Source organism: Phyllobates terribilis, unplaced genomic scaffold (genome assembly GCF_046119375.1).
Source record: "Phyllobates terribilis strain yellow unplaced genomic scaffold, ASM4611937v1 Scaffold_1__5_contigs__length_1240528914, whole genome shotgun sequence".
Classification (NCBI taxonomy): Eukaryota; Metazoa; Chordata; class Amphibia; order Anura; family Dendrobatidae; genus Phyllobates; species Phyllobates terribilis.
The window spans coordinates 336,377,186-336,402,247 of NW_027362761.1; the positions used below are offsets into that span (position 1 = coordinate 336,377,186).

General features: G+C 39.1%; 1 protein-coding gene across 3 annotated transcripts in view; it reads left to right on the top strand.

Annotated features, from left to right (window-relative positions):
• STX2 (syntaxin 2) overlaps positions 1-23,443 on the top strand; it is an 84,983-nt gene extending 61,540 nt beyond the window's left edge. For 2 of the 3 annotated variants that reach the window (XM_073676106.1, XM_073676107.1), the window contains exons 7-10: positions 8,016-8,089; positions 8,176-8,313; positions 16,380-16,490; positions 19,474-20,132. In XM_073676106.1, the coding sequence (XP_073532207.1) occupies positions 8,016-8,089; positions 8,176-8,313; positions 16,380-16,490; positions 19,474-19,551 (401 nt within the window). In that variant the 3' untranslated portion in view covers positions 19,552-20,132. Of the gene's footprint in view, positions 1-8,015; positions 8,090-8,175; positions 8,314-16,379; positions 16,491-19,473; positions 20,133-22,600 lie in introns of those variants that run through there. The other variant, XR_012318873.1, reaches the window with a different exon arrangement.
• Positions 23,444-25,062: the final 1,619 nt, after the last annotated feature.

The window sequence follows — 25,062 nt, forward strand, 5'->3', positions numbered from 1 at the left end:
GGGAGTGGGGGGTAGACTCATTGTTGCAGATAGAATAACAAAATAATGAAAGGTAATACCTGTATATAGATAAATCAATAACACAGGACAATTGACAATAGGTGATGTTACAGCTCCCCTCCTACCCCTCCATGCACAATGACCTCTGCACAGATCACAGAGCATGGCTTAAAGGGATTCTCCACAATTAGGACAACCCCCTTCTTGATCTGCATGTTTGTCTCCATGAAAATAAAACACTTACCTCCTGTGTTGGCGCAGTTCCAGCGGTGTCTGCACTCGCGGTCCCAGGCCTCATGTGCGGTTGTTATGACACATGAGCCCAGTGCCCAATCAGCGCCAGCGTCGCTGTCCCTGCCTTCGGACATATCCGTAATTAAGAAGAATTGAGCGGCCAGCCGCAGCTGGGGCATAGACTGGGGACAGTGACGCCAGCACTCATTGGGCTCATGCGTCATAACTGCACATGAGCTCCAGAAACGCAAGTGCTGACACTGCTGGAACGGCACCGACACGGGAGGGGAGTGTAAGGCTATGTGCCCACAATGCAGAAATGCTGCATATTTTTTCCACTTCTCCCTGGCAGGAAAAACGCATGCCTTTTTTACATGCGTTTTTCCCGCCTGGTAGAAGCGTTTGTCAAGCGTTCTTCACATGCATTTCTGCATGCGGGTTATCAAGCGCTTTCCAAGCGATTTTAGCATCACTTGGAAAAGTGCTTGACAACTTGTTCACACTATATAAATCCATGCAACCGGCATGGATTTATATAGTGTGACCAAGTAATAGTTTAAAAAAAAAGAGTAAGAATGGTAAAAAGTAAAAAAAAAAAAATTATTATACTCCCATTCCGATGTCCTCCCGGTGTTTTCTCCGCTGCGTCCGTTGCCTTGGGCGGCTCGCGGTGGTGTGAAGGACCTGCAGTGACTTCATTGAGTCATGTGTCAGGTCACATGACTCAATGACGTCATGGCAGGTCCTTCACAACACCGCGACCCATACAGCAGACCAGACGGAGGGGAGAAAACACCGGTAGGACATCGGAAGGTAAGTATAATCTTTATTTTTTATTTTAAATTCTTTTTTTTTTTTTACAGTTTCTATGGTACCCAGGTCTGGATGAGAGTCTCCTCTCCTCCAGACCCAGGTACCATCCGCACATTGAACCGTGTGATATCCGCTTGTGCAGATGCAGTGATGTGGATGTCACGCGGTCCAATGCAAGTCAATGGCGGCGATTACGCTGCGTGTCCGCAAAATTAATGGAAATGCTGCGTATTTTTCCGCAATGATATCATCATATTATCATTGGGGACCATGGGGCACGTATTACCAAGCTTTTTTTAAGCGTTTTCGCTGCGGAAATTCCGCGGCAAAAAACGCTTGAAAAACGCATAGTGGGCACGCAGCCTAATGGTTTCTATTTTTACAGGGGCAAACATTCAGATGGAGAAGGGTTTGTCGTAGTAGTGGAAAGTCCCTTTAAATTGTCTTCCATAGACGTTAACAAACATCTACAAGGTTCCCTAAGGTCCTTGCAGCTCAGGCATGTTGGCTTCTTATAAAAATAGAGTAAAATAATCTATCATGAAAAATAGAAACGGATGACTAAAAAGAATCAGCATGTGGCTTTAATTAGGTTACAGTAACAATGAAATATTTTTACATTCTGGGATTTTATGGTTTTATAGAAAAAAACCCCTTTTTTCATAGCGAAGAAAAGACTGGACATTCTAAAGGCATTAATTCTCTGAACATATTATGACACTGTCAGCTCTGTGTCAGTTTTCAAGTTAAAAATTTACTTTTTTGTGTTTATTACGTTAGCAAATCCTTCATCCCTTCATGCTTGATCTTTTCTTTTAATAATCTGCAGAACATATTAGGGCTGGCAGACTTTTGTTGCTGACATTTTGCTGTTTTCTGAATAAAGACATCCATATGGAGGAGGAGGAGGAGGCGGCTCGATGGCAATGTCAATCTCAACCTCATAACTCTGGTGACATTGTGCTGAAACGTAGCGGCAACGGAGTGGCTTTTAGATAAGAGCCACAGTTTTTGGGGTTTTTTTTGCCCTCATGCCGTGGAGATCAGTGCAGAAGAGGAAGCTGAATTTGTTTCCTCCTGCTTCTATGTTGGCCACTGCAGTGGCATGCTGAGTGAAGCAGAAAACCATACCTAGCACAGGAAAGGCATGGTGCACTCCCCATACCACTGCATGGGCTATCTTGGAAGCAGGTTTACAGGAACGCCGATGTGAGCGATGGAGGAGGTAGGAAGTAAGGTCAGAGCACCAGGTAGGGTCACTATAGACGAGAAACAAATAGTGGACGGTTGCTTTAAAGAGAACCTGTCACCAGATCAAAAGTGAACAGGTTTTGCTCTCATCTTATTCCTCCTGCTCCCTTGAATAATTTTTTTTTTAATCTGCCAAATGATTAGAGAGATTGGTATTTTCTATTTAATGCACAAAATTTGCTAATATTTATGGCCTTTACCAAGAGGTTCTCAGGGTAACTATACTTAACAGCCTAAAGTCACGGCCCCAGAGAATCCTGTGAGTAATGCCTCTTGGTAAAGGTCATAAAAATGACCTGGCAAGATCTACCCTTATCCTTTATGGGTAGGGCACACTTGGTGAAGATAAGTACGGCAAATCTCATGTATCATCTACAAACCTTACCATTACTTTTAAAACACTTAGACGTTACTATACTTAAAAGAGCTTTTAGTCAGTTCATCTGGAAGGGAAAACGTCCTAGAATTAGTATGAATAAACTCATAGCCTCCAAGGAAGAGGGAGGCATCAACTTTCCATGCATTAGAAATGACAACCTAGCTTGCCTTTTTCGATATATAATAGATTGGCTTCATAAAAGACATACATATTCGGACTACTCGCTAGATTCTGACTATGCATCCCCCTTCAACTTAACAGCTCTCCTCCACTCACGTTTTACCCGCTACCCTTAGTAATCAAGAAATGAGTGATCTTTAGAGATACTATCTCTACATGGAAAGTAGTCAGGAAAAAATATGGCCTTTTATTCAGAATCTCAAAACACCTTCCGTTGTGGCACAACCCAGAATTCCCCCAAGGCAGTGAAAATAAATTCTTTATAAAATGACAACAAGCAGGTGTTGTGAACATATCTCACCACCTTTACCCAATTGAACAGAGATGGCTAACATGTGCAGAAACTTTAGGAAAATATTAACTACCCCCACAGCACTATTTCCAATATGAACAGATCAAACTCTCCGTAATGGCTAACTTAAGAGATGTTACCTTTGAAACTTCCCGAAATGAACAGGATAATATCCTGTCATCTCCAATGGGTACCCCCTCAATATCTACACTATACTCATCAATGAGACCTAACCTTGTGGAAACACACCCAGATACCTTTTTTAAGTACTGAAAATTTGATGATGTAGATATCCCCGAGAAGATTAGAATGGGTTGGAGGTTATTCAGAAAACATTATAAATGAGTCGTGGAAAGAAACTCTGTTCAAAATCATGCATGGTGCGATATACGCCTTTAATATACCAAAAAAACACCCACTTTCTAATAGACTAATTGCGTGTTCCAAGTGCCAACATCCACACTCTGACCTCCTACACGGCCTTTGGTCCTGTCCTGCATCGGTTTCCTATTAGGACCAGGTAGCTGACATGATTAACACCACATGGGGACCAGGATATGTCCTTTCTCCATGTTTAGCCCTGCTGCATGTTTGGACTAACATAAACAACCATTACAAATTAATAGGGAGTCCCCCCAAGTTACTACACACCTGGCTTATATTGGTGAAAAAACAGCTCCTAAAACATTGGCTAGATCCCAATGTTCCCCCCATTACGGAAGTAATAGCACAAATGAAGCATTACATGTAGGTAGAACAACAAGACGCCCTACACTGTGTGCAGAATTATTAGGCAAGTTGTATTTTAGAGGATTATTTTTATTATTGATCAACAATTAAGTTCTCAATCAACCGAAAAGACTCATAAATATCCAAGCTTAATATTTTTGGAAGTTGGAGTGGTTTTTTTTTAGATTTCGATTTCTTAGGAGGATATCTGTTTATGCAGGTAACTATTACTGTGCAGAATTATTAGGCAACTTAATAAAAACCAAATATAATCCCATCTCACTTGTTTATTTTCACCAGGTAAACCAATATCAGTGCACAAAATTTAGAAATAAACATTTCTGACATGCTAAAACAAAAACCAAAAAAATTAGTTATCAATATAGCAACCTTTCTTTATGATGACACTCAACAGCCTTCCATTCATAGATTCTGTCAGTTGCTTGATCTTTTTTCGATCAACATTGCGTGCAGCAGTCACCACAGCCTCCCAGACACTGTTCCGAGAGGTGTACTGTTTTCCCTCCCTGTAGATCTCACATTTCATGATGGACCACAGGTTCTCTATGGGGTTCAGATCAGGTGAACAAGGCCGCCATGTCATTATTTTTTCTTCTTTTAGACCTTTACTGGCCAGCCACGCTGTGAAGTAGTTGGATGCATGTGATGGAGCATTGTCCTGCATGAAAATCATGTTTTTCTTGAACGATACCGACTTCTTCCTGTACCACTGCTTGAAGAAGTTGTCTTCCAGAAACTGGCAGTAGGTCTGGGAGTTGCGCTTCACTCCATCCTCAACCCGAAAAGGTCCCACAAGTTTATCTTTGATGATACCAGCCCATACCAGTGCCCCACCTCCACCTTGCTGGCGTCTGAGTCGGAGTGGAGCTCTCTGCCCTTTATTGATCCAGCCTCTGGCCCATCTATCTGGCCCATCAAGAGTCACTCTCATTTCATCAGTCCATAAAACCTTTGAAAAATCAGTCTTAAGATATTTCTTGACCCATTCTTGATGTTTTATCTTATGTTTCTTGTTCAAAGGTGGTGGTTTTTCAGCCTTCCTTACCTTGGCCATGTCCCTGAGTATCGCACACCTTGTGCTTTTTGATACTCCAGTATCGTTGCAGCTCTGAAATATGGCAAAACTGGTGGCGAATGGCATCTTGGCAGCTTCACGCTTGATTTTCCTCAATTCATGGACAGTTATTTTGTGCCTTTTTTGGCCAACACGCTTCTTGCGACCCTGTTGTCTATTTGCCATGAAACGCTTGATTGTTTGGTGATCACGCTTCAAAAGTTTGGAAATTTCAAAACTGCTGCATCCCTCTGCAAGACATCTCACAATTTTGGACTTTTCAGAGCCTGTCAAATCTCTCTTCTGACCCATTTTGCCAAAGGAAAGGAAGTTGCCTAATAATTAAGCACACCTTATATAGGGTGTTGATGTCATTAGTCAACACCCCTCCTCATTACAGAGATGCACATCACCAGATTTACTTAATTGGTAGTTGGCTCTCAAGCCTATGCAGCTTGGAGTAGGACAATATATATAAAAAGTATCAAAGTGATCAAAATACTCTTTTGCCTAATAATTCTGCACGCGGTGTATGTAATAGAGAGAAGCTAGCAGGCAAATACCTTCTAAAATGTAAACAGTTTATTATAAATTGCTGTTCAATAGAGGACAAAAGGAAAATGGTAGAACCCTTTACATCTACAGCATGGTATATACTAGAAGATCTCAAAAATGACTTGGGTCCACTTCGTTTAACTTAAAATGAAGAAGCGCATGGTGAGGAGAACAAACAATGGGCCAGGACTTCTGGCATAGATATAAATACATTAATTATCCATGATGGCTTCAATGAGATATAAGACATACTGTCAACTAATTAATTTTGTTGTTTGTTATATCTGTTATACCAATTAAATATGTGAATAGAGTTGTTTTAGACCCAATCTGCGTACTTGCACGCTTACCTCTCGATGTACCAGATTAGATGTATGTTATGTATTTTATGTTTTGAAAAATCAAATAAAAATTATGTCGAAATAAAATGAGCACCAAATAAAATGGCCCCTTTCTCTGGAATCCTTTGGCAGATGTATTAAAAAACAAAACAAAAAAAGCCAGATTACTCAGGAGAGCGACGGGAATAAAATAAGGGTGCATGAGGAGGTTTTAAAACTTTTTGCAGTAGCCTGCAGACTGTTAATTAGGAACTGTAGACTGATTGACTAAGAGAAGCTGTCCCTTCACCTTGAAATAGAGTTATGCCAGCACTGTAGTCCATATATAGCATAACACAGTGGTTGATTTCATGAGCAGGGACTTACTGAGACTACAGAGACTTAAGCCCCCGTCTCACATAGCGAGATCGCTGCTGTGTCACGGTTTTGGTGACGCAACAGCGACCTCACCAGCGATGTCGCTATGTGTGACACTTTGTAGCGTTCAGGCCCCTGCTGTGAGGTCGCTGATCGCTGCAAAGTGTCCTGGACCATTTTTTGGTCGTTGCCCTCCGGCTGGTCAGCACACATCGCTGTGTGTGACCAGCGGGAGCAGCGATCCGGTTGGTAACCATGATAAACATCGGGTTACTAGGGGCACACGCGCACTTAGTAACCCGTTGTTTATCATGGTTACCACTCTGCTACGGTGAGCGGGAGGTTACTGCTCACTTTAGCAGGCTCGTAACCATGATAAACAACGGGTTACTAGGTGCGCGTGTGCCCCTAGTAACCCGATATTTACCATGGTTACCAGCCTGCTCCTGCTTCAGCAGGCTCGTAACCAGGAGCAGGACATCGTGGAAAGATTCTTTCCACAATGTCGCTGCTCCCCTGATCGTTGGTGAGCCTGCCTGTTTGACAGCTCACCAGCGACCACATAGCGATGCAGCAACGATCCCTGACAGGTCGTATCGTTGGGATCGTTGCAGCGTCGCTAAGTGTGACGGGGCCTTTATTACTGAGGCTCTAACTAGTTGTCCGCTCTTTTCCATTCGGTTTCCTCCTGTTCAAGCACAATAATGCGCAGTAGCATACTGCTCCATTTTATTCAGGGCACAGATCTATACAGATAGCAGACACTTATGATAAATGGATTACAATGCAACTATCTGACTGATTCATCAGATTCGAAGATCTGGTATTCTGCTGTTATTAAGAAAAAAATCAAGATCAAAAGTTTAATGGCCCATTAGACGAGCCAGTAATGGTCATATGCTCATTCCCGATTATCAGTTCATCTAAACAGGCAAGCTATCACCTGATAAGCAAAATGCTCATTCGTCTGGCACTGGGAATTTTATGTGTAAATGACTGCCAAACGGATAGTGTTTAGCTAATTGGTGGTCATTTATAAGTTTTGATAAAAAAATAAATAAATAAAAGTAATAAAATAATAATAACCTTAAAGATATAGTTGTTCCCATGTCACTGGAGAATAATTCCGTTTGGCAAAAAGCCCGCCACCTATGATTTTCGCAAAGTTGATTTTGTTATTCCAACATGCTGTCCTATTTCTGGTATGCTACATGGGACACCTACATCAGATTCCTAGTTATTAATTCGCTCATAAGAAGAGCTCTCTTTTCATTCATTCTGTATTAGCGACTAGTAACCAAATAGAATAAAATGATTTCTGTCAGTTATCCTAAATCACATTATCATATAGTGTTTCTAATCCCATCACCGCATACTGCCCTATTAATTAAAAGGGTATTCCCATCTTGTACATTTTGGGCATGTCCTCAGGATATGCCATAATGTATAGTAAATATAGGTGCCACCCATGGGACCTAAAACTTTCTGAATAACAGGGTCCCATTGCTGCTCTGCAGTCAGTGTAGAGGTGGTCGTAATAATCATTCGTGTGAGAATCCTGACCACATCTCCCCTGACGGCAGCAGGTAATGGGGAACATTCCCCATCGGAGAGATCTGCCTCTATTATACATTTATGGCATATACTTTGAATATGCCATAAATCTACAAGATGAGAATACCTCATTGACTATTATACCTGTGTCTTTCAAGACTTTGTGTTTTGTTTTTGTTGTGGTTTTGCTTTATTTTTATTTTCTTAGTTTTTGCACACAGTACATGTTTGAGTATTATATCCTTGTATTTGCAGCTGGAAAAACCACCACAGATGATGAACTGGAAGAGATGCTGGAGAGTGGGAACCCATCAATCTTCACTTCAGATGTAAGTAATGTGACTGTAACAAAATCTATCTGATGATAATCCAGAGTAAAAGTCTAGTCTTCTAAAACAGCTTTTTCCGTGTTCAGATAATTTCGGATTCTCAGATCACGCGACAGGCCTTAAATGAAATTGAATCAAGACACAAGGACATCATGAAGTTGGAATCCAGCATACGAGAGCTACATGACATGTTTATGGACATTGCAATGTTGGTGGAGACTCAGGTGAATCTTTTTTTTTTTTTTTTTTTTTCTGATTGGGAGAGGATATAGTGTAAAGACCTGTTTAGATTAGTGTTGCTGAGGTTTTTTAACCCCTTAACATCTCTTGACAGATATATCAGTTATGGGGTGCTTCAAAGTGTGTTGCGCTGGCTCAGGAGCTGAGCCTGCTCCACATGCAGCAGATGACTGCTAAATTAAATATCTGGCATCTGTTTCTAACAGCCGCTGTTGGAGCTGACCTCTGCTCATGTCTGTCAACCATTTAATGCTACTTTCAATTTCTGACACCGGTATTTAAATCGAACAGTTGCTTGTGCTAATGCATACTGGCTTCCTTTGTCTACCAGTGACATAATGGCATGGAACTGAAGGCTTACCATGGCATCCATGGGACTGCTGAAGGGCCCCTGTTGCTGCCATCTTGATCCTCCTGTAAAGCTCATCTATAAGCAGAGCTTCAGTGGAGACCATGATTTATACTATATACCTCAATACTGTGATATTGCATTATGTAGTATAAGCGATCAGACAATCGCAGGTTCAAGTCCCACAAGTAGACTATAAAATAAGAGTTAAAGGGAATCTGGGCCATATCAGACCTCTGCTATGACCATACAGGGTATAGAAAAGTAAATCTATACTTACCTGTATGGCCCATAGTATAGGTATGATTGCAGAGAAAAGCACTTTAATCAATTCTTTATTCCACAGGTTTGGCGTCCGGTGGACACCAAGCAATTCCCATATTTCAAAAACTTTTTTTTAAAGGGAATCTGTCACCCCCCTGGGCGGTATCAGACCTCTACTATGGCCATACAGGGTATAGAAAAGTAAATCTATACTTACCTTTATGGCCCATATAAGAGGTCTGATTGCAGAGAAAAGCACTTTAATCAATTATTTTTTCACAGGCTTGGCGTCCGGGGGACGACAAGCAATCCCTGCCTATCTGCTTATTATTCCCCTAAATCCCTGCCTCTGTGCTTAATTATCATATTTCACCTCCCCTGTGACAGGCCCTGTGACGTGCACTGTGATCCCTGACTTCCGGGCATGCGCAAAGTGCCGCTCACATAGAACGCGCTTTGCTTCATCCCAGCCCTGTCTACCTGTGCGCTGCACCGCAGGTGTCTATTGCGCAGGCGCCGGAAAGTGACAGTGACCCCCTTCCCGGCACCTGCGCACTAGAAACCTGCGGCGTAGAGCACAGGTAGAAGGGGCTGGGATGAAGCAAAGCGCGTTCTATGTGAGCGGCACTTTGCGCATGCCCGGAATTCAGGGAGCACAGTGCACGTCACAGGGCCTGTCACAGGGGAGAGGGATATGATAATTATCTGGTATAGTCGCATCTGTAAAAGTCCAGTCTATCAAAGTATAACATTAATCTGTATATTATACTCTGTAAAGTGAAAAAAAAAGTAACTTTTATTAGTATATTCTAAAATTGACCTTAAACAAGGTGGAATATTAAAAAATAACACATGCAGATAGGATAGTATGCACATAAAGAATAGCAGCACCCAACCCAAATTATAGCTGGGTACTCTAATATGAAACGACACTCTGAATTTGGTTACATATAAAGTAGTTTCTTAATCATCCTAAGATCCAAAAACAACCCCAGTACCTATCAGGCAATGTGATCTTTACAGAAAAACTGCAGTGGAATCCAATAGCTATCTGGATAACCGGTCAATCTCACGTCACCCAGATATTGGTACTACTGTATATCTATGACACTTATGGAGTTTAACCGCAGTAGTAATCACATGTCCCTTTGCAGAGACCTTCAAATCAATATAACCCCAGTAGATGAGACTCGCTCAAAAATGAATGTGCACAGTGACATACATTTTGTATCCTTCCTGTGGATTTCAGAGTGTCATTTCATATGAGGAGGTAGTTGATGCATAGAGTACATCCCTAAGTACTTGTACACCCCACCCATTGGCGGATTAACAGTATTAGAATACCTAGCTACAAGTTGGGTTCAGTCCTGCTATTCTTTCCGTGTATACTATCCGCTCGTTGTTTTTTTGTTTTTGTTTTCGTTTTTTTTTAATATTCCACCTTGTTTAAGGTCAATTTTAGAATCTACTAATAAGTTACTTTTTAATCCCCTATATTTGCTATATAATATTGAACTAGTTAGAGGTTAAACTACTTCTCACCCTTTTAAAGTGGAAAAAAAAAAAATCTTCATGCCACAATTAGTTTTTTGGTTAGCACATCTCCCTGGAATAATACAATGCAATGCAAGCTATCAGTGTTGTATCTACTCTAAAACCATCAGCTTGCCGCACACAAAATTAGCCCTCCCCCCGCTACATTGACAGAAAAATAAAAACTTTTACGGGTCTTGGAAAATGACGACAGAAGCCATGGTTTGTTTGTTTTTTTTATAAACGTCTGAATTTTTTTTTCACCTTTTAAATAAAAGAAAATATGCAAGTTTGGTATTGCCATAACTAACCAAGAGACTCATGTTTCCAGGGCGTTTTTACCGAGGAATGAACACATTAAAAATAAAGCCCAGGAAACAATGGCAGAATTTCATATTTTTTCACCACTTTATCCCATTGGAATTTTTCTCCTGTTTTTCAATACCTTGTATAGTAAAATTAATTCTATAATTCAAAACTACAACTTGTCTCGCAAAAAAACAAGCCCTCACAGATCTATGACGACGGAAAAATAAGAGTTATGACGTCTAGTTCTTTCTAATGTCTTCTATTTAATGTCCTAATATGTCAGGCGATGTTCACACATGGGTACAACATTAGTTAGGTTTCCCTCTTTTAACAAGTTGGGGATTTTGTTTACAGTTGTCATTTTTATTAAGCAGAGCAGAAAAATAAATCCCGCTGACAAACAATATACACATCCATAAAATAATCTGTACATGTTCTATCACCAGTGTTGGTGGTTTATGGAAGTTGATGGCGGTGCATAAATAACTCGTAATTCTAGAAAATATTTCCAGATAAATGGCTGTATATATTAACTTATTTTTGCTCTATTATTTGCTGCTGGTTTTGTCCCCTGAAGGACAGAAATGGAGGTAAAGGATTCACATGTTGTCATCTGTCAGCATCTGCATATCCATTCCTGCACATTCAAGTGACATAAAACATGTTGTATGCATGGATCATTTCTATCCAAGTTCTTAAGACATGCCATCCATAGCATGAAGTTCAATGTCTATGGCCAACTCGGACACTTTTTTTTTTTGTTTGTTTTAAATATAGATTTCTGTCAAATAATCAAAGTTAGACCTCATTCAGAAATCAGTGATTTTTCTATTACGCAAAAATGGTCTGCGTTTTATCCGTTTTGGTCAGTGTCATGTTATACCATCAGTTTCATCAGTTTTTCTCATCTGAAGGAAAGTTTCTTGAGCTTTCACCAAAACCATTTAGGAAAAATGGACAGCGAGTAGATTGTGCTGACTACTTGGTCCGTGCTCAGTCCTGTAGCCTATATTAGGTGCAAAGTCTGTCCGTGAAAAGCAGACCTCGTATGCAAAAAACTGACGTCTGGATGAGCCTTTATGTGAGAATGCGGGACTTCTCTATCATTTTTATACAGTTGCAGGAGTTGGGAACATCACCCAAATGCCACTTGATCATGAAACAGTTACTTTTGTGCCTGTTTTAGAACATGTTTATTTCTCATTTTTATTTTATTTTTTTTTATTGAGAAATGACAGTTTAGTTCACTATGTTTTGCATTTTATTTATGAAAATATCAAAAATTTCACATTCTGAAAAATGTGCAAATTTGTAATGACTCATTCAGGTTTGAAGTGACTTTGGGGAGTTTCTATACTGGAACCTCTACCCCCCCCCCCCCCCCCCCTTCCCCACACAAAATATAAAATTAGTAAAAAGTGAAACCATTTTGAAAACGGCACTCCTCAAAGTATTCCCAACTTCTGTCTGGAAGTTTAACTCTTCAGGTACTTCACGGGAATTACTGCAAAGTAGAAGGAATGAGATGAAACATTACAATTTTTCCACTAAATTGTTGTAGGTATCCTGACAGGAATTCATAACTGGAGACCCTGAGGCTAACATGTGGCCTCATGTTGCCATGGCAACAATAAGGGCTCCCTTTATTAACCTGCTAAATTCCACTGTCGCTATTTACAGCAGGATCTAGTGGGTTAAAAAGCCTTAATCACTGCTAACATCAATCGTGGTCCAATAGGGCAGACTGTCGGTCATAGTATACAATGTCGGCCATAGTATACAGCGGACATCCGCTGAATTTTTGTCACAGAGTACTATTCCTAAGGTCAGTAGAAAGCCATTTGCATCCATTAATGGGCTAACCTGATTCAAGCCTCAATTCTGTGGGAAAATTGTCATGTAATTCCTCTTGTTCATTGGAAAAATTAAAGTCTATTTCACAGACAGTTTTGGCATGTACTGCCATAGCCACAGCTTCTAGAAAGAGAGGGAATGAAAAGGTGGCTGCTTATTTGTATCGCTTGAAAAGAGTTTCAAAATAGTCAATATAAAGGTACATTCATGACACGGGTCTGGGTTGTGTGCACAGTTATACTTTTATGTCTGGAAATGCAATGGATATAAAATGTCTACATGCCCCTGTTTAAAATGTCATGCCTTTGTCATGTAAAAAATATCATACAAAGAAGAATAATTTCAGAACTTTTACCACCTGTAATGTCACCCATATTCTGTATATTCTCTCTAATTTTGAGGGAAAAAATAACCACACTTCTGCAACCACAATATTTTTGTTTTAACACCCACTTATATTTGGGAATGTGCTTATTTTTATATTTGGCCAATCACATTTAAACTCATGTTAAATAGTAGTCGGCACACAGCTGCCGTCATTTAAAGTGATTCTGATTAATCCCATATAAATTTTAGCTGTTTAGTAGGATTTTGCTGACATTATCTTAGTTGCTTTTTACAGCAAAATCCATGTTCTGTAAACAGCTTACAACACAGCAAAGGGATTTCATTGTTGAAAGTGATCAGGAGAAGGGTACAAAATAATTTCCAAGGCATTAGATATACCATGGAACACTCTGAATGCTGTTATCAAGAAGTGGCTTAAATTTGGCACAACAGTTACCTTACCTAGAACTAGGCATTCCTCAAAAATTGATAAGACCAGGACAAAAATTAGTCTAGGAGGCTGCCAAGAGGCCTACAACATTAAATGAGCTGCAGGAATTTCTGGCAAGTACTAGTTCTGTACTACATGTGGCAGCAATCTCCCTTATTCTTCATATGTTTGACTTTTGGAGAAGGGTGGCAAGACAGAAGCCTTTTCTTCAAAAGAAAAACATCCAAGCCAGCCTATCTTTTGGCAAAAATCTATATCATATTCGACAAAAGCTTGTGGGAAAACGTGTTCTGGTCTGATGAGACCAAAATTGATATTTTTGGTTCTAATTACAAAAGGTATGTTTGATGTAAAGCCAACATTGCGCATTGCCAAAAAAAACACCATTCCCACAGTGAAGCATGGTGAGGGCAGCATTATGTCGCCTATGCTTAAAAACTGAAGATGAAGAGGAATTTCACCATTCAGCAGGCAACAACATTAAGCATACCTCCATTTTTAATTAATGACTGGACTTACCAGAAGAAGATTTGTCATGGAATGGCCCAGCCAGAGCTCTGACCTAAGTCCAGCTGAAAATCTATAGGTTGACTTGACCTAGAGAGGGTGCTGCACACAGGCGATGCCCTCGCAATCTCACAGATTGGAGCACTACTGCAAGGAATAGTGGGTAAAGTTTGCCAATTCTAAATGTGCCATGCTGTGCCAAAATGACTGAATGCTATCATAAATTTACAAGGATACTTCAACAAAGTATTAGTTTAATGGTATGTATATTTATGCAACCATGTGATGTTTTTTTTATTGTTCTTTCTCCACTGGAAAAGATTTGTTTATTTTTCAAATGAATTGTACTGATTATGGGTGATATTAAAGATGAAAAAAAGTTTTCAAAATGAAATGAAACTTCTTGGTAGAAAATTTTTTTTTTTTTTTTTTAAATGACAAAAACCTGGCATTTTAACAGGGGTATGTAGACCTTTTATACTTGCTGTACCTCTTTAAAGATGACATGTCACTTGCCATAAATATGTAATTTGTTTTTACATGGTGTAAATGCTGCTGCTCACGCCAAGTGGGCACTTTCATTAAGTTATCTCAATGTGAGCCTTCTAGAGGACTGCACCCAGTTGACCAAAACGACTAGTTTTTTTAGCAAGTAAGAAAGGACCATATCAGGAACTGGAACAGAAAATAAACCTTGCCAAATTCAGGAGATCAGCAGCATTTAAATCAGGCTAAAAACATCCAAGCGGGTCCTCTTTAAACAGCAAATAAACTTTGTTTTTTCATAAGTGAACCGTACAGTTTTGTAGTATCTTAGAGAAATCAGCTTTTATTCCCCACTTACCAGTCGCTTCTTCTCTCCCTGCACTGATCATTCGCTCCTGAACACTGGTCAACTCTGTCTACAAGTTTGTCTTCAGTGTAAAATCAAATTATAAGTGCTGTTATCAAACTCTATGGAGAGAGGAGGGGAAGAAGCTGGAGGGAAGCGAAACCAGAAGGCCACAGGCTGAAGCTGCAGAGCAGGGAGAGAAACTGTAAAAACTGCAGCTTACATCCAGTGCAGAGGTGGTAGACCTTTTTATACAAAGACATGGGAATCGCAGCCACCTCTCCATTGATGGCAGTGTCATGGTCCCATTCTTGAGATTGATGCAAGTCCTATTTGCGGGACCCACATATACTTCATCCTGTGGATATGCCACAAATGTATACAATGGAAATGTCCCTTTTTAAAGATTACATATCACTTATGAGAAAAACACAAAAAGGCACAATAAATTCTAAACGTCTTCTCAAACACATGTCGTTAGTAAATCAGAGGATTTCCCTCAGTATCTATAACAGGATGCAGGTACCAGAGTGAGCACAAAATCTCGTGAGATTTTTTCCGTGGAAGATACCAATTGAAGGTTGAGTAAATCCATACATCATCTGAATGGCAGGCAGAGCTTTGTGCTCAGATCGGTCAAGATTTATGGTGCACTTAACAATTCCTATGTTTTGCTTTTTTTGTAGAATTGCTAGTGAATGGCTGTTAAATTGTGGCTGCCAAAAGGGAGCACCGCAAACAGTCTCTTATCTAACATCATACCTGCCTTCTTTTTTGATTTGTTAGTGTGGCGTGGCGTGGCGTGACTTCACGCCAGGCCGGCTAATCGAAAGAAGAGCCACAGGTGCTCGCTGCATTCCCATCTGGCAGCCACAGAATACCGACTGGACCGGGTTCTGCGAATCCTATGCCTTAGCACTTTATTTTCTCGTCCATATAATATAGTGGGAGAACCCATTTGTCTATTTTTCTCAAAAATTCATCAAGTGCAAAGTAAAAACATATTGAATTCATCAGTATATCCAAATAAGCAGTGATAGTCAATCCAGACAAAAATTTTGATGGTTTCCATTAAATGGAATCTGTGGCCAGGTTTTTCTAACCCATGTGAGAGCAGCATGATGTAGGGGTGAAGACCCTGATTCCAGCTATCTATCACTTACTGGGCTGCTTACTGCAGTTTTGATAAAATCACAGTCTTCTCTGCTGCGAATCTAGCAGTTCTCTGAATGCTTAGCCCTGTATAACCCTGCCCACACCACTGATTGGCAGCTTTCTGCCCATGTACAGTGTACACAGCTGCCAATAAGTGGTGGGGGCAGGGTTATACAGAGTTTGACTACATGGCAGCAGGTTTTACTAGTCCTCTAGTGATAATCTCCTACTGGTAAAACAGTAATGTTATCAAAGCTACAGTAAGGTGACCAGTAAGTGACACATCGCTGGAATCAAGGTCTGTCACTACATTTATGCTGCTCTAAGATTAGGTTGCTAAAACTTTGTGACATATTACCTTTTAAATAGTTTTGTGTGGTTGTAGAAATTTAGAGTATTAGAGGCCTTTTTGTCATTTTGTAATTTTCTTAATCTTATCTTTAAATCTGAACTCTGGCTCTATTCATAGGGTGAAATGATTAACAATATTGAGAAGAATGTTGAAAACGCTGCTGATTACATTGAACATGCCAAAGAAGAAACCAAGAAGGCCGTAAAATATCAGAGCAAATCCCGCAGGGTAAGTTAATTGTACAAAACACTGGGCTGAAGCCAGTCACATTCCAGCTTTAGTAAAGAGTAGTAAATAAGTGATGACTTTGGCACACTAACGAGTTATTTAACAAGTCTTCTAGCTAAGTTGTAGTAAACTATTTATTAATGAACTTTTTTCTTGCTTACAGAAAGGATGGATCATTGCCATTTTAGTATTGGTGGTTATTGGCATAGTTGCCTTGATAATAGGTTTATCAGTTGGTCTCAAATGAACCCTTTATAATTCAGCATCTGCCCATGAGGCAGTAGGTAACCAGTTTTTTCTTTTTTTTTTTTTTTTTTGTACTCTTATTATACCATCAACCTGGAAGGAATGAATTTGTCAGATTACTTGCTGTAATAAATTGGTTTACGTAAATGGTGTACTTACAGATACATCATATAATTAGGTTAATGTAACATTTAGTTTTTTGTAAACCAGGTCGATTGTATAGAGAGTGACACTTTTGGGTGTAGTGCACACTATATGTCAGCACTGCTTGTACATAGTGGGATGGGACAAATAAGTGCACTTCAATTCTAACACCTACTGTACTTTTGTCTGTCGTTAATTTGATTAATGTTAATGGTGAATGGTTTTGAGTGATTTATACTACCACTGGTGACTGGTCCACAACACTGTAAAAACATGGTTGGTCTGCTTTTTTTAGTAGCACATTGGAAATTCTGCTATCAATGAGTTGCTGTAATTTTCTTGTTTTTAGGAAGATGAGATTAAGCGAACATTTAAGTCATGTAGGGATGAGCGGACCCGTGGATGTTCGGGTTCATTGGGTTCAAGCAAACTTTAGTCCAAAGTTCGGTTCGGGTACCAGAACTCTACCCGAACCCCATAGAAGTCAATCGGGACCAGAATGCTGGTGCTCTAAAATGATCGCAGAAAGGGCTACGGGGCTGCAAACGTGTTTTGTCTCTGTCTCTCTATCTCTTTCCTTTCTATCTATATATATTATGTATGTATGTATGTATAGGTATAGAGACACACACACATATACATACATCATGAATAGGTAATAGTATACCTCCAACTGTGATTCCCACCACTTTGCCTTTTATTTCCTGATATATTGATGTGGCTTCCAACCCCTGCCTGCCACAAAGTAGTTTCTCCTTGATGATGCATGTTCTGTAAGTAGCCACCTAAGTTGTATGACATTATAATAGAGTACACGTCATTGCACCACCATGTGAAAAAAAAAGCCATTAAAGAAATATTAATCATAATAATGTTAAAGAAGCTTCTTTTTAAACTTGCCTTGTGAAGGGATTGTCCCTTCCCACTCCAATCACCCACTGATCCAGCACCAGTGCTCCAGTAGTCTCTGCCAAGACCAGATGTGTCGATGTCTTGTTCATTTAGGGTTACAGTTAAATTAAACAAAATGTTACACCTATACTAGTACAATTGATCCAGGGTTCTTGTACTGATCGCCTTTTCATGGGGTCAAGAAGGAATTTTTCCCCGTGATGCAAATTGGCTCAATGTGTCCTGGGGTTTTTGCCTTTTTCTGGATCAACAGATTTAGGTACAGGGATTTTAGTAATATCATATCAGTAATACAAAAAAATAAAACAAATTAAATTAATAATAATTAATAATTAAAACATGACAAGCTGTTTAATTTGTAATTGTAATAGTGCAGTAATAATAAAAATGGTAATACATTTGTGAGGCCTAGTTCCTGTAAGTTAGTGTAGTGTTGGTATAGGGCGTACAATTGGGGGAGAAAGGTTGAACTTGATGGACCTAGGTGTTTATTCAACTAACGTTGCTATGTTAGTATGTTACCTTCCTCCTGAGGCCACTGATTGGCTGCAGGATCAGGTGACTTGTCGATGGGATGGCATTGCTTTCGATCAGAAGGAGACCACCAGAATGGTGGAACTTGGGTAGCAAACGGTTTGGAGTGGTCAGTAACATTTGTTTCCTATTTTATGCTGATCTCAAGACAGTTCTTAAAATAAAGTTGTTGAAAACCCCTTAAAGTATTAACCCTTGTTATGCTCATTCTTCCCATACAGTTGTGCACATTCATATGTAACAGATACTACAGATTTCCAAATTCAAGTCTGTTAGGGAAATTCTGCACATTGCGCCTGTGGATAAAGGCACACCAAAAATGTTATTCATTTTTTTATGACAAAGTAATGCAGGTTTTAACAAAAGTCAATTGTATAAAAGGAATCGGTCACCAGGTTTTTGCTGCCTCATCTGAAAGCAGCATAATGTGGGCCAAGAGACCCTGATTCCATTGATGTATCACTTAGTTTACTGGGTGCAGCAGTTGGGCACAATCCAGAAATTTTAGATGTAAAAAGCCGACCCCACTCACAGCACAGCTCTCTGTGTACCTTGTCTAATGACAGATCTAGTGATCTGCTAATCCGTGCTGGGGGCGGGGATGGACCAGGAGGGAAATGGGCAGCTAGAATTCACTGACTGAGGACCAACAACTCAAAATATTTAAACCACCAAAATAAACAAAAATCACTGACTGAGGTGGGATAACAATAGTTAAGCGATACTTGATCGCATGATAAAATAAGATCTGTGTCCTATAATACATGAGGAGCTCCCATTGAGCTATTTGTGATGATTATGTATGATTATGAGGCAGTAAAATTATATCACATACCAATTGTATAAAGATCTGATAGGAGTGGAGCATAGGTAATATCGTGCTAAACATTCCCCATCAGTGGACCGGAGTCCATAAACCTTTGTATAGAACTCCAACTATATATTAGGGGTCCACGCTCTGATATCCTACAGAGGGCAAAGTGCAATAATACTTATACGCTTTATTTATGGGAGCAACTGATATCTGCTCAAGAGTTGGTAACTAGGGATATGGGTATACAGATTCCTTTAAGTGTATCTTGTTTGAAGCCATATTCCTATTTATGTTTGTGCATATATTTATTCATTCACTTTTTTTTCTTTCCAGAAAATGATCTTTATTATCATCTGTGTAGTCGTCTTGGTGCTGATTCTCATAATCATCCTGGCTACAACATTGACATAATGAACCCACAAAGAATTGCATCTGCCGTACCACCTCGTCGCTCAGCTTTGCACCAGAAGCCTTTATTTAGGTACTTGGCTGCCTTAGTGACAGACGTGACGCCTGTTTTTTTCTTTTCTTTTTTTTTGTTCTTTTGTTTTCTATGCCATATATGTTAGCTTGTTATTATGAGAGAAATTATGGACAAGGTCCAAAAGTTTGCAGGATCATGATCTGTATGAAAGCAGAGCAGTACATTTGTAACAATTTGCCTAACAAAGAACGTGTTTTTGTTTTTTTTGTTTTTTAAGAAGAAAAAAATTGTATGTTTTTTTTTTCTTTCTTTTTTTTTGTTTTTTGAGCCGTGGCACTTTATTGCTGCTACAGAGTAGATCTAACAATGTTTTGTAACCATTTTGTTTTGTTCTTCCCTGTCCTTTGCAACTGCAGACCTCAAGTGTCGCTGCACCCAGTGTTAATTGTGTGTACCTCACAGTACTGTATATTAAGGAATAATTCTGTGGTTGTGAGCCCTCCCTGACTGATTTATTGTGGACTTGGTTCAATGTAACTTATTAAAAATGACAATACATTTTAATAGAGATCTTAGTATGACCTTGTTTACATAGTCGTTTTCACTCTTAGGATCGCTTTTAAGAGCCTGCATTAATACAGTGTATGCACTCCTCTGCGCTCTCCCTATTTTTCGCCTATGTTTTATGCAAATATTAATAATTTTCACGATTGCATTCAGTTAAGGCTTCCCTGCACATTAGGTAAATGACGGTCAAACGCAGAAATTTCTCATGACTATTTAATATATTTGGATGTCCTGACTTTTCTCTGGCAGATGTTGAAGTTAAAAAAGGCTCCGTTATAGTCCTTTGTATCTGTGAAAGATGGTCCGCAGTACATCCCCTTGTGTAGACGGGGGATGTGCTGCCTACAGTGATGTTAGTTATATGTCAGGAGGGGGAATGAATAATACAAGCCACACTCCTGATTAGTGTTGCATCTAAATGAGCGCAGATCGATTTCCTATGACATTAATTGGGGCTCATTGAGGACAATTTCTCTACTTGTGTAAAGGGACACTAAGATGCTGACGGAGCAGTCTATGTTTTAATATTTGATTATGCAACAAAAAAAATTGAAAATCCAAAAAAGTTGGAATACTTGTGTTTTTAGCAGCATTAATCACTGTGCCTTTTGTTGGATCATAGGCCTGTTACTAGCTTGTTTCCTCTGCTGCTACCTCTGTGGATCCAACCTGGCTATCCAGTAAATACATCTGTCTGGATGCAATTGCTGTCTTAACCTAGGGTAACCAGAGAAATACATGTGTAATAGTTAGCCTTGCCATAGGCATTGAATGTTAGTCTGTGTCGGGATACAGTCTCCTAATGTTTGCTGCATTAGGAAGCATGGGCAAGACATGTCGGATTTTATTCATTCAATCTTACTGTATAGCTTGGAGCCAACTCCTGTTGAAATATCATGACTGCTTAGCCAAGCGTGCAATGTCTGTGCAACCCAATGGTTATTTCCACTTATTTCTAGCGTAGCAGTAAGGATTACCCTGTAGCCTATTTACTACGTTGTGTTCTGGCAATGTGAACTGTAATGTATCATACCACATATAGTCTTACTCGTGAAAATCGTGCAACATTCCATGTATCTACAGTAAACATTTGGATATTAAGTGGAAAATTAACATCTATATTTATATAGAAATTGCAATATTGTAAAATCTAAAATCTTCTGCAAACTAGTCGCTTTCTTTCCTCATATGGATGCAAGCACATGGACTAGTGGTGTATCTTCACCTGATCCACTGCCTTGTGGTAACATCCTTCATTAGATTTTCTAGTTGAGCTACAAAGACTGACAAAGCAATGGGTCTAACATTTCTGTGCTTTTATTCCTGGTTGTATATATACCTAATATAACTTAAAAGGGTATTTCCATCATAGATATTCATGGCATAGCCACAAGAATTAGAGATGTGGCTTTCACCTCTGGAAAGAGTCATGCATGCAGTCACCTTCACAACAATGCAGGATCTCAGACTCCGGTCCCACTTAATTTATCTGGCATTTATTGTAAATCCTTTGGATATGCCATAAACTTACCTCTTTAAATTGATGGGGCAGATTTATTAGTGATGCCTCTGTCAGGCTATGTTAAAACTGTTATGACCTCGGTTATTGGAGCCAGAGAAGGCTATGTTTACACCTGTCACATTGAATTCAGAAATTTCTAACAACTTTTCCATACATCTAAATGGGGTTTGTTCAGTCCATGCACATCGCACAATATAACCCCATTCTCATGTATGGAACTGATTTTAAGTCTCACCCATGGTACACCCTTTAAAAAGAGCTTATTAATCTGGTCTTCATAAATCCAGAGGTTTCCCCACCCTTCTGTGCCCGTTTTCTAGTAAAGACTCTTGATAAATCTGCCCTACCCAATTTAACATTTATTGATGACCAGTTTAATCTGGGTTTGTTTGTCTGGATTTTTATCTTTAAATACCCAAGATTTTTGTTCTTTTTATAATGCACATGTGATATAGTGTCAAGTAACTTTATTCTTTTTTATGCTTTATTTGATAAGAAATGAAGTGAGCAGACCAGATGTACAGGAATTGACAGGTCACCAGATTGTACCAGTATGATATTTCCTTGGGTCACTTGAGTGGTTTGCACCTTTTTTCTAAGCACTGCCTTTCTTGCTATAAAAAAAACTTTCTAAAGGTGCATATATTGTAATTAATTAACTTTTTTTTTCCTTATGTAAAGATAAGAGTTCGATGAGATATATATATATCGATAGATATCTATCTAATATATATATATAAAAAAATAAATATGTGAATGCAGCTTCGTTCCTGTTTTTAATGAAGGATTTTTCAATTGTTGAATAAACTATAAACCAATCATGGATGAGCATTCCTGGGTAATATATATTTATTGCATTAAATGACTGTAGCAATGGAGCTGCTTTTAACGCTAAATTAAGGTCTACAATTGTCATGCCAAAAATCTTTTTTTCTTCTCTTCTTCAGATCTTGGAGTCACTGATATCAATGGTTAAGTATACTGTTTGATATGTTATTGTGCCTTGCTACATAACTCAGAAGTGCACCTTTATGTAAATACAGAAGTTATGCATCTTAACCAACGTCTTTAAGGAGCAAACTAATGTCACGTATACACTAAGCCTTATTTACCACAAGTGTTTCATGGTTGCTAACACGTCCTGTAGCCTGGGGCCTAATGTAAGTGGTGCTGCACTCACTCCTGAATGTACGCCAGAGGCATTAATGCATGTGAAGGTAGTTTTCCTATGTGTAATACAACATACCTTTCACTTTTTTTTAAGTCAATTCTACATGATTGTGCATTGACCTATTACACAATGGAGAAGTGGCCTCGCTGACGTTCACTGTGAGACAGGTTGATCATCCTCGTCATGAGCTCTGGCTTTGACCTATGTGAGAAGTCATTTTCTTTCCAGTAGTAAAATTAAGTTGTGTTTAACATGACGGAAAAAAGGATTTTAACTACGATGTTTTCGGATCCATTCCTATCAGCAGCTCCTTGTATAAACCATTTCTAATTTCTAATTTTTATTTTACAATTGCCTATTCGAAGTAATTGCTCCTGTCATGTAAATAGATTGGTAGCTGTATCTTTAAAGGGCTGGTGGCATAATGGGAATTCCTCTGTTTCACGTATACGCCGACCACTTACTGACTCTATGTATAATCTGTTACTCTTTCTCTATATTGGCTGTGTTTTTCAGTGCCACCATGTTTCAGAATATTGTACACATTTAGTAATTGCCTAATTCTGTGATACGTGATGCTTTGTAAACTGTGAGTTTTAGGAGATTAATCCAATTGATTTATGTACTAATACGTTTTCCTAATAAAAATGCACTTTATTTGCAAACAAGCTGTGGTCGATTACATTATTTAGCACAATCTCCTAGTATGGCTCCAATATTTAAAGGGGTAAAATAAAAAGTCTTCCTTGTAGCACCTACTGAACCGAGCAGCACAAATGGAGTTCTCGGATATCTCTAAAATTGAAGGCTCCAGTCATTACATTTCATCTGTAGCTTGACTGTATGCTCCTATTGTGGACACTTTATGTAAGATGAAGGAAAATGATTGACATTTCCTGAAGTGGAAAAACAAGTATCATGAATGTACTGGCCTTTAAAGGATTTTGTATACATTTATGGCATATCCACAGGTCCAACCCATGAGATCCACATCTGTCCAAAGAATGGGGCCTTAAAGGGGTTTTCCCACAAACAAAAGTAAATTTTAATCAATAGATTTTGGAATAAAAAGTTCCATAATTGGATGTGTTTTAAATTAAAATGTTCCTGTGCTGAGATAATCTTATAAATGTGCCCCTGCTGTGTACTGTGTAATGGCTGTGTCTGACCGTACAGGAACATGGTCTGATCATACCACATCTCCTGGCCAGGGGAGGAAGCAAAAGAGTATACAGACAGGAGAGCAAGGGATCACAGCTGATTCTTTTTGTGAGGTAAAACCTTTCCCTTATTGTTTTTAACCCCTTAATGACCGGACCAATTTTTTTTAAAATCTGACCATTGTCAATATGTCGTAATAACGCTGGAATGCTTCAACATATCCCATTGATTTTGAGATTTATTTTTTTTGACTCCCGATACTTTATAATAGTGGTAAATTTAGGTTGATATGTTTTGCCTTGATTTATAAAAATATCAGAAATTTGACTGTTTTAAAAATTGCAATTTCAAACTTTGAATGATTATCCCTTTAATCCAGATAGTCATACCACACAAAAACATTAATAAATAACATTTCCCTCATGTCTGCTTTACATCAGCACCATTTGTAAAGTGTTGATGTATTTTGTTAAAATTTTAGAAGGTTTAAAAATGGAGCAGTAATTTTTTATTTTTTTAACGAATTTTACGAAATTTAATTTTACAGGGACCTGTTCAGTTTTGAAGTGACTTTGGGGGGTCCTATATATTGGAAACCACCCAAAACTGATAGCATTTTAAAAACTGCACCCCTCAACATATGTAAAATTGCTTTCAGGTAGTTTATTAACCCTTCTGGTTCTTTTCAGGAGGTAATGGAAAGTGGCATGACAAGAATGAAAGTTTATGTTTACCACCTAAATTTTGATAACTTCTGAACAGGCCGCTATAACCAGCAGACTGTAAGGCCGTTATTTGGCCGCTACCTGCCATGGCAAATATCAGGACCACACAATCGAGATCTGAGGGTGCCAAAGAGGTTAAAGAAGAAACCCCCCTCACTCTGTTAACTATTTATATTCTCTAGTCACTATTGACAGCAGAATCTAAGGGGTTAAATGTGCATGGTCGGTGCCAACACTCATCATGGCTGATGCAGCAAGTTGTCAGCTATAGTGTTATAGTATAGTGTAGTGACAGTTACAGGATTGTCACCTGTCGAGGAACGCTAGTCTCTTATATCGCAGGTCAGTAAAA